General features: G+C 38.7%; 1 protein-coding gene across 1 annotated transcript in view; it reads right to left on the reverse strand.

Annotated features, from left to right (window-relative positions):
• Positions 1 to 3,847: 3,847 nt before the first annotated feature.
• RNF7 (ring finger protein 7) overlaps positions 3,848 to 15,371 on the reverse strand; it is a 91,338-nt gene continuing 79,814 nt past the window's right edge. Inside the window, exon 3 of the mRNA XM_044071010.1 lies at positions 3,848 to 5,303. Coding sequence (XP_043926945.1) covers positions 5,185 to 5,303 — 119 coding nt within the window. The 3' untranslated portion in view covers positions 3,848 to 5,184. The remainder of the gene's footprint in view (positions 5,304 to 15,371) is intronic.

Genomic DNA, 15,371 nt, shown 5'->3' on the forward strand with positions numbered 1-15,371 from the left:
GTCCTTTCTGGGCACCAAGAAGAGAGTCTTGAGTAAAATCCTAGTCCCTGCTCTTGCTGTGGCATTCGCCGAATGGCCCTCATGTCCATGAGGGCTGAAACTTGTTTTTGAACCTCTGCCCATTGATTGTGTGGCAGGTCTGGCATTCGGTTTGCCCTTGGCAGGGTGTGAAAATGGAACCTGTAGCATTGAGAAACTATATTCAGGATCCATTTGTCCTGGGTGATCATGTGACAATTTTGTGAAAAAAGTGCTAGTTTTCCCCCTAAACGGGCTGGCAGGGGAAAGTCATGGAGACTGTTTCCTGTATGGCTATGATTTATCTTCTCTGCTTTTGGAGGTAGAAGCACCCCATTGTTTAGACCTGTATGAGCCCTGGGGCTGGGATCTGCTGCTGGGGTGTCTGTATCTGCCTCTTTGTGGCCTGTCTGACACTGGAAATGACCAATTATTTGCAGGCCAGTTACTGCTAAATCTGGGAGGTTGTACCTGTAAGAAATCCTTGACTGTTTGCATAGATTTAGCTTTGTCCTCCATTTTCTTCAACACCTCTTCTGCTTTAACACCAAACAAGGTATCATGCTGTAATGGCGCATCTAATAATTTTGCTTTAACATGATCAGGCAGATTCTGTTCCTTTAACCAAGCATGCCTCCTAATGACAGAACCCGTAACAGCGGCCCTGCAGGAGGCCTCCAGAGAATCAAAACCACATTGCAAAGTATGCTTTCCCTCTTGTTCAGCTGCATGCAATAAATCCTGCATTTCTTTGTTTTCTGCACATTCAGAATTTGTCAACATTTCTGTTTTAGTAGTGACATAAGATATTGTTGATATTTAAGCACATGAAACTGACAATTTAAGGCCCTTACAGCCAAGGTAGCAGAAGTGTACATCTTTTCCCCCCATCTGTCCAGGGCCCTTGAATCCCTATCAGAAGGGATAGGTTTTTTTGCAGTGGACGCCTTGACCCTTTTGGGACCCTGAGATATAGTTTCTGGGTCAGCAGCAGGGTTTTTATAAAGAAATTTATGTGAATCAGGAACCCTGTAGTATCTGTCTGGCTTAACAGGAGCTGGTGGTAAAGAGTCAGGAGTGAGACTGGACTCTATAAATACATATAGAATGTCTAAAACAGGAGAAATAGCAAGGGGCCTGTGCCGAGGTAGTAAAAGAAAATCTGAGCCTTTTCTTAGATTCTGAGTAATCTTGGCTCTCCCAATGAAAATGCTCCCTAATTAGTATGCAGGGTCTCCCCAAAAGAATAATCTTCAGGAGGAGAGGCTGAAGGGATAGATTCTTCAGCATCAGAACCCTCACAAGAAGGAAGAGAGTATCCCTGTTCAGAAGAGGAATCAGAGGAAATGGAAACCTGATCTGAAGATTCATATTATCTCTCTTGCCTAGGTCTCTTATCTGGAGGGGGATGGGAACCCCTGATCAAAGTAATTAGGTCTTCGGCCATTTTAAGCATCTGTTTTTTAGGCATGGAGGCCTGTCCAGGGGAATGTTGCACTAGTTTCTTTGTCTTTAGAGGTGCTTTAGTCTTTGCCTTTGAAGCTGAAGTAGTTTTTACATATAACTGTGTAGGCCTGAAAACACCCTCTGAAGCCGATGCCTGCTCAGCGGCTCCGGACCCATCTGAGGGAATAGTTTCCGAGAGTCCAATACCTTGAGTTTCCAGCGGCTTAGTCGGCTCCACGTGGGAGTCGGAAGCGGCCTGTGGCTCTGAGGTAGGGGGCGTCAGGGGCTGTGAAAGCGCCTCACTGAGAACCGGCGACTGGCCTAGCCGAAGCCTCATCGTCTGTTTTGGACCTCGGATGCCTGCCTTTTTCTTTGTCTTTGCATTTTTTATAAATTCCGGTAGTCGGCTGTTCCGATGGCATTATATAATTAAATTTTCTGCCAAAATAATGAAATGCAAAATCGTACAGACGCTTAATAGTGCGTTGGTTAAATCTACTACAAAACCGACAACTATCAACGTCGTGGTCAGGGCCTAGGCAAGGAATACAGTAAGAATGAAAATCCTTATGAGGTATTTGCTTCCCACAAGAAATACAAATTATTAAAGTTTTTCTAACATCAGTCTGGAGCAAGAAAAAATTTCCCCAACAGGGTACTTAGCTTTAATGACTTCGGATCTGAAATTCGAACTTGAAAATTTCAGGAGTCGACTGACAGGCACTTGCGAACTGCTTTTGCTTCAGGCACCGCGTGGCAAGAAAGACTCAAGAAAACTGCGTCGGCTGCATCTTTTATACCCCTGGCGCACTGACGTCAGGGAGGAGGCGACAGCAACAGACGCCGGACCAGGACTTTGGAATTCAGGCTGACTGCGGGTAGCCTGCTAGCAGGATAACCCAATTGTAATGACTGCAACAGTGAAACACAAACATCAAGCATTTCACTTTAACTGTTAAATTTATGAACTTAAAGGCCATTTCCACCTTGGAATACATACATATTTTCATTGCATTTTTGTTTTCAGAGTTATGTAATGCAACATTATTCTAGTTTTGCATTTTAATGTTTCCCACAAAACAGCCTTTAAGGGAGCTTTCATAATAACACACCCTTGTTCTACTGCTTTCAAGTTCCTTTAAAAGGAGTCATGCTAGATGTAATGAAGTAAAATGTTTTCCCACCCCAAACAATGACAGTAGAGTGTCTTTTTTTGCATACCTTATATACACAGAACTGCATACATTTTCCGTGAACGACCCTCATGTACAGGTTTCTCACACAACTTATTTTATGCTACTGGCAGCAGTTATAGAAGCACCAGCCAAAGAAAGTAGCTAAATTGCAGGCTTTTCTAAAGAAGTCAATTTGTAGTCCAACAAGTATTCACAGACCCTTCCCCACGTACTTCCTGTGGGGGAAAGCTATCACTGCAAGCCAGGAGTTAACAGATGCTTCAATGGTCTTGTTCTGCTATTCATCAGTGTCAGCAGTAAAGAGAAAGTGTTGCTTTTTGTTTGTTTAAACCTGAATGTTGGAGAAAATAGGCTGGTTTTGCTCAAGTGTTCTACAACTCACTCTTTCTGCAAAGCACAAGTAGTACAAACTTCTGTTTAAAACTGGACCAAGGCTACACCCCTTGCATCACCTGTAACCCTGCCCATTTTCACCCCTCATCCATATTCTGCTCATTTTGTGACTTCATCATGAAAGCAGCTGATGGGGAACACCCTTTTTTTTTGGTTCGTGACCCCTGCTTTCTGCCGATTTACTATGGTTTTCTGTTAAAAAAAAAAAAAAAAAAAAACTTCCATAAACATGTATTTACAGAAAAAATACCCCCAACAAGTGAATTACTATACATCATGTCAGACACAGTTCCACAGAATTTAATGGAATGTGTTTGAGCATGTGCACTAACTGCACATTAAAGTCTATGGACAAATCCTAAGTTAATCACCACCACCAACCCCCAACCCCCTCCAGATTTGATGTCACTGATGTTAAAGATTGCCCTTACTCTTCAGTGATGTTAAGGCTAAGTAACAGTGTGTGACAATATATTTTAATAACTGTGACACGTGATTTAATGAACCATCACATGCCTGTGTCTCTGCTAGACAGTGGCACAAGAAAATAACTTTCTTGGGTGGCGTAAGTCAGGGAACCTTGTTGGCTAGGCTTACGTAGGCCCTTGGGACGATAGTCTAGTACCTACATATGAACCTATGTCAATCGTGCTAAAATTTAAAATCCATTTTCACAGGGCAGCATAAAACTATTCGCTAAAACCATATATGAGCTGCTGAGTTATGCAAATAATTACAGCACAAAAGATGAATAATCCTACAAATATAAAATTAAAAAAAATACATTACAACAATTTAGGATGCAAGTGTTCACAAGCATTTATAAGTAGAAATTCTAAACAATATTTCAGTGTTTTAAGCAGTTTTTGTATCAATTCAAAATTCCATTTATTTCAAAGACTTCTATTGTGCAAACAAATACCCTTTACAAGCCAATGTTCTATATTGTGCGGGGGAGGGGGGTATGGTCTGTACTCCAAACCCAAATAAAAACAAAAACAGAAATACAACTTCCAAAATTGAACAACTGCTGTATAGGAAATTAACAGCCTGATGTTATGTATACAAAGAGGTAATGCTACAGGTCACAACATGGATCAACAACCTATTAAAAACAAATCCCCCTGGGGGGTACAGACGGACTGCTGTCCCCTATAAGAGCTGAACTGACTTTTCCTCAGACCAGAACACCTAAAAAACAGCAATAACAATTCAAGGTGCTTCTTTCTTTCATCATGCTTATGGGACTGAAAAATAAAAACAGTTAAATAGCATCACCATACTTGGAGATCAGTTTTGAACCCAAGACTTCACCAATTTAGTCAGACTTAAGAGGCTCAGGGATTACAGACAACCTTTAAGGGTCAACTAGTCTCAAGTGCATTATCACCTTTCTTTTCTGTTTACAATTACCACTTAACTACAGCCTGTGTGTTTGCAGTTTTCATACCTTTGTTAAGAAAATTACCTGTTTTAAAGTCACCTCAAATTTTTTTTTCTGAAGGTGCCCCTCCCATCTCCTGAAGCCCCACAACACTATAAAGGCCAGCTCAAAATAACCTCATAGTGAAGTACACTGCATTCATAAGACTGACAAGGTGGAAGGCGGAAAGCAAACACCACTTCCTACTGCACATTTTCACATTACTTTCCGTCATGCAAGCTATAGGAACATTTTATCTATAACAATTCAAATATTCAGTTGTAAAACACTGAATTTCACCACTGCTCCAACAGGATGCTACTCAATATAGCTCCTGATACAAGGGTGCTAAACCTGTACAGAAAAAAAGGTGCGTATTGTTCTGAACAGTCAATGCCTTATACAGTAAAATATATGAAGTCCACAAAAATTATGATAAACACATGCAATAGTTTTCATGAGACTGCATTAAAAGGCGTCTTTGGCCTATGCTCAGTACACAATCTACAGGCACGGTCAAAACACTACTACGAAAAAGCCTTTTGCGGACATGTTTCCTTGCTGGTAAAAAATTGCCAGTTTAAATGTCAACATAGCCATAATTCCACAGAACAGACATTGCAGTAGGCAAGATGCATTCTTGTCATGTCTCCTTTCCAGTTCACATGAAGAGTTTTTAACTTCACGAAAAATTTAATGTCGCTGCTCTCACTTGCCAATCCGTTGAACGACCCAGTCCTGCTGACAGAGAGGGCAGCGGTTATTCTGTTTCACCCACAGTGACATACAGCAGTTGTGGAAGGAATGATTACACTCTCCCCAGACCACTACAAAACAAAATAAATCCTGTAAATCTTGAGAAGTCAAATAACAAACCTAATATTCATATGTTATTTCAAAGCAATTTAAAATGCAATTAAAATAAAATACGGCTATATCCAAGAGAATAACATGGGGACAAGATACAAATCTTCATCTTGCCTAAAGTGAATCACAAGTTCAACTCATTTTCCATCAGTGTGGCCAATTATATCAAAATACCAGAATATGCAAGCACAGAAGAGAGCAGATACACACACACACACACACACACACACACACACACACACACACACGGATAGCGACAACCAGACAGAGGATTTTCAAACATTCTTTAATATGCTACACCACCAGGACTATAACTCCATATGGACTGCAAAAACAATGCAATTATGGGTACATTACATATGCTGAGAAGAGTGCTCTTAGCAAACATTAAAGACTGAAGCAATACTAACTTTTTAAACTCAACTTGCACCCTGACCCAGGAATGGGGATCATTCCTGTCACAGCATTCGAAGCCCACAGCATTTGGAAGGATTAAAAAAATAAGTGATGTAGGCCTTGCCAAGGCTGCTCAATCATTAGCACAGAATTCTGCAAAACACTTAATACATACTACACACTCCATAAAAGAGGGGATAAAACAAAAACATACCCATTAGGCCTGAAAGCCACATTTCTGACACATACATTCTATGCAAAACATTATACTTCTGACTCAAATGGAAACCAGTACAGGCAAATAATGCAAGCTAGATAAAATGTGCAAGATGTGCAGCAAAATAATAGGACTTATTATATGAAAGACCTCTGAAACACAGGAGACTTGCATAATGAAGGGGGACAAGATGCATTAGATGGAACATTTCCATGACAAGCCGTACAATTAAAAATTGTCTCAATCATTTTGTCATGCTAATCAATTCTAATTACACTCATCCCCGAAAGTGCTGTACATGCCTCCTGCCAGCATTATTAATATTAATGCAATAAATATGGCACAAGCAAACTTTCATGCTCGGAAGCTTTTTTAAACCTTAATTTCCTGAAAAAGATGGTTTGAAATGAATTTATGTACAAATAAAGTGTATGTTCGCATGCACAGGGATGCATACAAATATTTTATGCAAAAAAGCTAATTTTGTCATTTTAAACATGATCTTTACCCACCGTCTCTTAGTCTGGCATGTGCAAACTGAAAGCAACATCCTACTAAGGTGGGAAAATTCAGTTCCAAATGTACCAAATGCGGCATCAAGCCTTTTACTGCATGCTTCCCAAGCGACTCAAAAATGGTGTAATATTCTTCCAAACAGAAGTTTTTCAACTTCTCCCCAAAAACCTCTGTTAAAAATCACAATTTACCCGACACAGGTACACTTGCATTAATAGTAAATAAACCAGTGATTAACTATATGCAAAGTGTATAAAAATATTCACTCTAGCATTACATGAAATTGCTCAATTCCTGCTTTCCCTTAAACCTCACTCCTTCTCCTGAGCATTATTATGCATGTAAAATTCCCACAAATTCTATTTCTACGTAATTTGATTCTTCCATTTTCTACAGATCTTACCTCCACTTCATCTCCTGTACAATATCCAGTACTTCAGTTACAAATTGTTTAATTTTTTTCTCAGTAACTTTTATTTTCATTTTGTACTTACAAAAGACACAAAAATGTTCATATTTACAACATGACCATAAGAGAAAGTTATACATTGTAGTCAATACAGAAACATTTTAATTTCCATTGTCTAGTAAATTGCTTTTTTTGGCAACCAGTATAATTAAACTTAGAAAGAGTACCATGTGCAGTAAATTTAGATCAGGTGTCACACAACTATTTGCTCCACCAACATTTTTGACAAAGTACTCTGTAGGCAATTCTTTTTAGAATTTGCCAACTCATTGCACTAAAAAATTCATGCTCCCAGTGATCTCTCTCTCCTTACCTCCAGCATTTGCTACTCATGCGAGTAAAAAAAATTCCAAAGTCTGGCTGGAGTACAAAAATACCTGTGCAAACATTTCCAAACAAAAATCCTAAATCTTCTGAACTTTGTTGCATAGGTGGGAGCCATACAGATGTCTTCCCATTACTCCATTTCCAGTCTCTTCCCATTTTTTTTTTCAAACATCCTCAGATTTTTATAGTTATTGTGCAATATTTTATATGCTAAACCAATTATCCCCTAAACAGCAGCTACTGTTATGGGCTCTAAATGACCAGATCTGGTAGAATTTTTAGTAAGTGTCCCCTAACCCTTTCTTTGCCTATACATCAACATCAATCCCTGGCAAAGAAGGCAGTATCTAACCTGCAGTGCACACTTTTGTTTGGCCTTCTCACTCTTGTTACCTTTCCCTCTCCTCTCTGTTTGCTACAACACTGCGGTTCCTTTGCTAGTTTCTCCTGTAAATTCCACTTGCCTATTTTCTATATGCCTACTTGCAATCTTTTCACTAGTTCCACCTAGTTCTTACAATACTTTACAGAGAACAGTACAGAATATTGTATTCATAAAGACCAGTATCCAAAATCGTACTCTCATCTCTCAAACTCCCTTTCCCTTGATTTCATCATCATCTGATTACACTGTTATGTATATGAACCTTTTCTGTGCATCTCCAATGTAGCCTTTCAAATCACATGATCCTCATTCACCTTCTACGGAGAGATGCAACTTACTCCATTTTAAGTCTTGCCTCCTTCCCCTCCCAAATAAACCCCTTCAACTTTATTGTTCATATTTCCATCTGGTTGGTAACATGCCTGACCTGTATATAAAGTTAAAAGGACTAAACATTTTCACTACTTGTATTTTGCTATACATCAAGAGCTTCCAAGCCTCTCAGTTTTTGTTTTGTTTGGTTTGGTCTACTCAAACATATCCTTAGCTTCCATAATAGAATCCTTACTAATACCCAATACAGTTAAATATCATATCAACTTAAATGTAGATGCTGCATGTGTAGATGCACAGTTTATCACTATAGCCTTTATTTTATTACCATTAAATTTTATACCCTGAAGAGATTTGAAACTCTCAAAATATTCCACAACATCAACGTGTTTTCTGCATTTATCAGGTACAGGACAATACCTGCAAATAAAACTGACTTTTCTTGATTGCCATACCATTTTTATCCCGAAATGTCTCTCTTACTTCCTTTGGCCTCTAAAACATAGGGCACCCCTGCAGTGTTCCTCTTTTGGATCACAACCTGTCAGAGGAGAACCCTATTCTCATCTCTATCCCTTCATATATTCTCTTAATTAATCCTATTGTATCAGAAAATTCAAATGTTACCTTTGCCGGCTCAATAAAATCCTAGCTGACTATCAAAATGCTTTCTCTGCATCAAGACCCTCCAACAGCAGCAGCATTTTCTTACATTCACTCTGAACATCATTTTCCAATAATGCTTTCAAATGTTTGCCTCCCCTCCACAAAAACACACTGATCTAGGTCTATCATTTTTGGTAACATCTTTGTCATTCTCTTAGCCAATACAGACACCTGAATCGTAGTTTAAAATTGAAAAAAGCTGGGTCTGAAGGGTCTATATCCTCTTTGGGTAATACACCCACTACAACTGTATTCCAAGATGATGTTATCCCCACCCCCTTTTTTAAAAAACTTAAAACCATCCAGATCTTTATCACTTTCTTCTCTCCCATCTTCCAAACTTCCACAAGAATACTAGCTCTTCCTACAAATATTCTTGCTGATTTGATCCTACATCACTGTTTCTCTCTCATATCATCCTGCCTTTAGCTACTGTCAAGACTAGTCTTCCTCTAACCTTAGCACAATTAAGTCTTCCACAAGACATTTCCATTTGTGCCTTTTCTTGGTTTCCACATTCCTTTGCTTTATGTTGCGTCTTTCGGCTTTTCCCGGTTAGGGGTCGCCACAGCGGAACACTGGTCCGCTAATGATTGGCAGTAGATTTTTATGTGCAGAGTTGCCGGCCCTGACGCACAACCTTCAACGAAGGTACGCCCATTCACATATGTCTCCACACAGAAGACGCTCTAGCTGAGAATCGAACAGGACAACGTCTTACTGTGAGGCGACAATGCTATACATACTCTTTATTTCCAAAATAGCTCCAATAACTCTGTGGGATCTCTGGTTATTTTTCTTGTCACAGTTTTTAGTTTAGCAACAATCCCTTCTGCTTTCTGGTACCAAAGTCATTCTGCTAAAAGCTTTTGTGCTTTGGAGTTATCAAAAAATAGGTGCTTAACAGCAACCACCTTATTTAGGTTATCCACATAATCCTCATGTTACCTTTAGCATAGTTTCTCTTCTTATTCTGCAACACTTCAGTCTATCAACCCCTCTAAATAATTCTGATTTACTGCTTTTCCATCTCTCCTTTATTTCTACCCAGTTTTAAACTCTGCCTTTATTTTATCTTACTTACTGGCCATCTCCTTTAGAAGAAACGATTTCTCTAACAATTTTTAAATCACTTCTACTATCCATTCCTTAAAATGGCCACTTTAAATGCGTTCTTCTTCCCTGATCAACTTTCACATCAGCATGACTACAGATGCATATCTCATTACTTTAGCTCCCAATTTTTAATACTCTCTACTGCTTACATGCAGTTATATCTATACTGATAAATTTCCTGCTTTAATTGCTTTCTGTAATATGTACCAATATTTCACTTTTTGAACTTACTAAGTACAACTGTGATATTTATAAATTTATTTCTTTAATGAATTTATTTTTTGTACATTTTTCTTTAGAGCTAGTTTAACTTTGTACATCTATAAAATAAAATGTGCCTGTTTTTAAAAAAAAAAGAGAAGCAGCAGGGTCTCATTTTCACTTAATTACCCTGCATCTTTATCTTAGATTTAAACAGTACAGGACCTAAAATATTTATTGGATGTGTCAAGGCCTTCAATTAAATACATATGCTACAGTGATGTACAATTTCTATCCAGTCTAGCCCACTTTCTATATCTTAAGGAATATGTAAATTCTGAGCTTCTATCTTTCATATCAAATATTTTCATATTTCGTCAACAAGCCACTCTCTTTTATTATACTGCCTCCTTTAGGTTCCCAATGCATCGCATTAAAGTAAATCAAGCTCCAGTCCCCCACCACAAAAAATATTCCCTTCTGAAAGTGGATTTCTCTTCCCAACTTCTCTTAAGCATCATAGCAGCAGTTTTAAGTGGAATATATATGTAGAACATGTAATCATACACCCGTCAAATACTTACTAGCACAAATCTGTCATTCTCTCTCTCCCTTCAATCAAGAAACAACTTCATCAGCATTACACCACTTTTCCTTTGTCCATGACAATCTGCTGAATGTCCACCTTCAAATCCTTTGTCAAATTTGCATACACATTTCCATCCAAATCAAATTAATTGCTGAATAAGCCATAATGCTATCTATGATAAAAGTGCATGTCAGCATTAAGTGCAATTCAGAACACAGTCTGGTTTCTGTTTTCTATTCCCCTCCCAGATGCAAGAACAGCTAACGTGCTTTCATGAAACATTAACTAACCGTTAACCCCAAGAAAAAAAGTGCACCTCCTACCTTTACATAGACTGTGCAAAATTCTATTAACTGCATTAAGGCTGCTGGGGAGACTACTTCTTACATAACTTATTCCCTTCCCACAGTTCCAAACTTCACGTATTTTTTTTCATTGAAGTCATTGCCAATGTTCTTTTAAATGTTAAATTACATTCTATCTCATACATTTTGAGCATTCAGAGGTCTTGATCAATTACTTGCACCTATAGACAGCTTGTAGCTAAGTAAGAGTAGCATCCCCCTTAACAGCTTTACAGATGCATGAAAGAATCTTTATAAATTTAATTCACAGCACACTGTTCAGACCTTTTGTAGACAATTGTCTGTATCCCAGTGGGAGCATTTGCTATGAAAAAATATTCAACGACTTTGCAAACACAAGAAAGACACTATTCACCATGCCAACCACAACCACCATCCAATCCTACTTGCAAAACACATACATGCAAACCTACCCCTGGAAAAAAATACACGGTGGAGATTACCTTAATTCTAAATTTAACAATATCAATACATTTTTACATTCTCCAACCCAACAGCACAATATCACACCACTATTACACTTGCTTTCTTACAGCCTTTCTTACCTTGGTACAGTGTAAAGCCTGGGTACACCACAAATGCAGTGAAGAACTTTCCTGCTTTAGCATGTAAAACGGTCACTGATAATGCTCCCCCATCACACATTTAAAACACCTCTCACTGCACCCTACACAAAACTTTACAATGTAAAATGCCACTTCTTGAAAATTTGTATACAAATAAGGACAGAGATTTTTGCTTACAGTTGCTTCTTTAATCCTTTCAATGTCCTTATAAACATTAAAGACACAGTGGGGTATATGTCTAACAGTTCACCCAATTTAACAGTCAAAATGACAGATTTTATGCATCTACTCATACATATAATGAGACTAATGCTTTGAAGTCTTCAATTTATTCACTACTTTCACAATGTTGCTGATCTTCTACCCGATCATCTCCATCTCCCAACATCAGTTTATGGTTCCAATCCTGACAATTCTAGTCAGCTTCTGTAATTTTATTCAGTCAAGCATTTTGTTTCTGAACAATGGAAAACGTTTCAATGGCGAGGTCTCTTTATAGGCTTTGTTAATTGTCAAAAGAATGAAAAGCAGTATCTATATTACATCAGATACAAATCATACATGCAGAAGGAAGGGAGTTGCTCCTGACAAAAATTGTTGCAGAAAGGAGAGGTGTTAAAAACTGAGGACAGCAGAATATTCATGAAAACTATTCACTGCACACACCAGGCAGAAGAGGAGTAGGTTTATCCCGGCAATCTAGGAATGTGGAGAAGTAGGTATGAGATAACTGCTATAAGCAGCTGTCTTCAGAATACTGTACCCCCCCCCCCCAGAGGATAAGAAACATTTTTGGGTGCAAAACAGGCTAAGGATTGAATTGGAGAGAGTTTAGCCATCAAAGAGTGAGCAATCAAGCAGAAGGGGCTCTGCCTTCTCAAAGCCAGGTTTGTAGCATACACAAGATGTGGCCTTTCAGTAAACAAATCATGCTGTAGAATGCCAGTCTAGTTGCTTGTTTTTTTTTTAAATCAATATTCTTTTCCTTCCAGTTTTTCTTGTACAGCAGAAAATCTCAGGCTTTCTCTAAGTGCTTTGTCTATTTTTTTTTGAGACAGCTCTTCTTGCAAAGCTTCATACTCAGCCAGCCTTTTCTTCACTTCAAACTTTTGATTTCTGCAGTTTTAAAAAGCTCATCTGAATAGCTAGCTTAATCTTTTTCCAGCCTTTTGTAATTGACCACCTCATAGTAAGTTTAATTACCTTTTTTCTGCAAATCTACTAGAAGCCAACTCCTGTGCCAAAGCAGAAACAACCACTTGTTCCCCACTATAGCTTTCCCTCCTCCTTTTCTGGTTGATTTTTCTGTTACTTTATCTATACTACTACTTCTTTGCTGGTATCCAGGCAGTATAACAACTAGGCAGCAACAGATTTTAATCCATTAGATAGGTAGAGCTCTAATTATCCTGCTGATTTATGTGCAGCCATCTTGGAAGAAGCCCTCACAAAAAGAAATTCTAAATATTTCAAACAAAATGTTCACGAATGACAGGTAATTCCAACCTGGGCCCATGGCACAGATGGATAAAGCACTGACTGCACCTCAGACAACCAGTGTTCAAATATTAGCAAGGGCACTAGAAGGACAGGGCAGATGAGGGTAGGACTGAGCAGCCAATGGTGGCTCATCCATCTTGTGGGAAGAGAGGAAAATTGGCTTACAGCACTGGTGACAAATGAATGTGTGGTGGTATAATGCCACAACATGAACAGTCCATGCGCCTATGATCACAAGTAGTGTGCCACAATAATGGTTACAACATATATTCAGGGCAATTTACATCACATTGTTATTGATCAAATATAAAAGACAACTACATTCTTAAGTTTCAAAAGATTTCCAAGGGTACCAAGTAGGGAAAAAAAATACAATTTTGCTGGAGATGACTGCCAAATGAACTTCAGTTGAACAGTAACTCAATCCAGTACCAAAATTACTTGCTAGATAAATTAAAGCAGAGGTAGGAGCAGAAGTGGTAACTGGGCCTTTAGAAGTAACCCACAGGAAAAAAAAAAATATTCCAGCAAGTCTTCTTGTGCTGCTTCTCTGAAGACCTGAAAAGGCAGAGTGACAAGGAACTAATGAAGTAGATAAAACCAAGCAGAGAACCTCAAAAAATGCCCAGGTATGCCCAATGAATGAGACAGCAGATTCTATACTAGTCTCAAACAGAAGGTCCCCTACCAGAGGTTTCAGAAGTAACCATATTTGCAGAGGTGCGAGAAGACGACTGAATTTGGTTAACATTTTTCTCTACACGTTTTGTCAAAGAAACTGGGAAAAAAGTACAAAGCAGTCTAGCTGGTGGCATGTGGGCTACAGCATTCCATGGAAGTTTCCCTGGTAAAGGAATGAAGGAGAGAATTCTTGCAGTTGGGGTTAGCTAAAGATGAAAACAGATGACAGGAGTGTCTCCATTATCGGTTAGAGGAGCTGAATGACCACTTATGAGGTAGCAGCAAGCACCTACTCAGGTTGTCTGCCAAGTACTGTACTTTTGAGGGATATCTAACGCGATCAGAAAATGGCTGCTGGACAAGAAACATTCTACACAAACTCACACATACAAATAGCCTGTTGTATCGTGTTCCACCTCATTTGCTGAAATACTATACAGCTTCCATGGTTGTCCATTTACATGCTCAGAACACTCACTTGGAGGAGATGGTGGAAAGCATTGAGTGTCAGAATGACTGCTCATCTCCAGTATATTGAGGTGCAGGGAAACTTACATTACCATTCACGCACCCTGAACTATTTTCCCACTGCAAAGCTCCAACCACTCCTAGACTGGGTAACAGTCACCATAGAAGAGGGAAGATAAGAGGCTGCCTGGAGAAGGACTGTTGCAACCCATCCACCAAGATGATGGCACTTGCAAGTTTAAGAGATGCAGATTTGATGTTCCATTAGATCCCCATTCTAAGACAAATGAACCCAAAGTATGAGGGTAATAGGAGAACATTCATGTACAACTTTGCGCTAGATGGTAGAATTTCATGAAGGAAAACGCCATTGCACAGCGACAGCCTACTATTGTGTGATGGGGAAGATTGATAATCAACAAAAACTTTAGTTTTGGGGATTGAGCTCTGCTAAGAATAAGTGCATAATGGTACTGGGTTATTCAATCAATAGTTAAAAAAAAAAAAAAAAAACTACTTAGGGTCTATATAACAATGTCGAACTTACAAAAGTTCGATCGTTGTAATATTGAACCCATATGTCTGAAACCCAACAAAACTGAAAGCACAGAACAGCGATTTTTTTCCCAGGGGGAAAAAAAAATGTTCCAAGACAAAAAACCTTGAACTTAAAACTGAAGTAGGGGGGCTCTGCCCCCCCCACCCCCTACTTAAATATACCAAATCAGAGATCGCACTACAGTGGAGGAAATAGCAAAGCCCCGAAAATGGGCCACCAATTTTTTCCCTGGAAAAAAAAAGTCGATGTACCGTGGCTTCGCTATTTTCCACTTTCGGACTTTAGGGTTTGATATTATAACGTTCGAACTTGTTTTAGTTCGACGTTGTAATATAGACCCACTAATCAGTTAATGAAGACTTATGGGAGTTAATAGGAAATTACCCAAAATTTACATATTAGAAGGGAAAGTATAGTTGAAGCCCCAAAAATAAAGTTAAAATATCATTAAAACAAAAGGAGCATTTGTCTGAGACTTTTGTAGCACATGCAGGTATATTTCAAACACTATGTATTTTTTTTTTTTGCAAGAAAAGAAGGTATATGGGGCAAAACTGCATTACACATGAAGTGCAGTAAACACAATGCATATTGCCAAATGCATTTGAGGTTTCTCATTCATTGTGGGGGAGAAAAGTATAAAGTTTTATTACAGATCAGAGCATTCATATAAT

Source organism: Protopterus annectens, chromosome 5.part0 (assembly GCF_019279795.1).
Source record: "Protopterus annectens isolate FY-2018-M chromosome 5.part0, PAN1.0, whole genome shotgun sequence".
Classification (NCBI taxonomy): Eukaryota; Metazoa; Chordata; order Ceratodontiformes; family Protopteridae; genus Protopterus; species Protopterus annectens.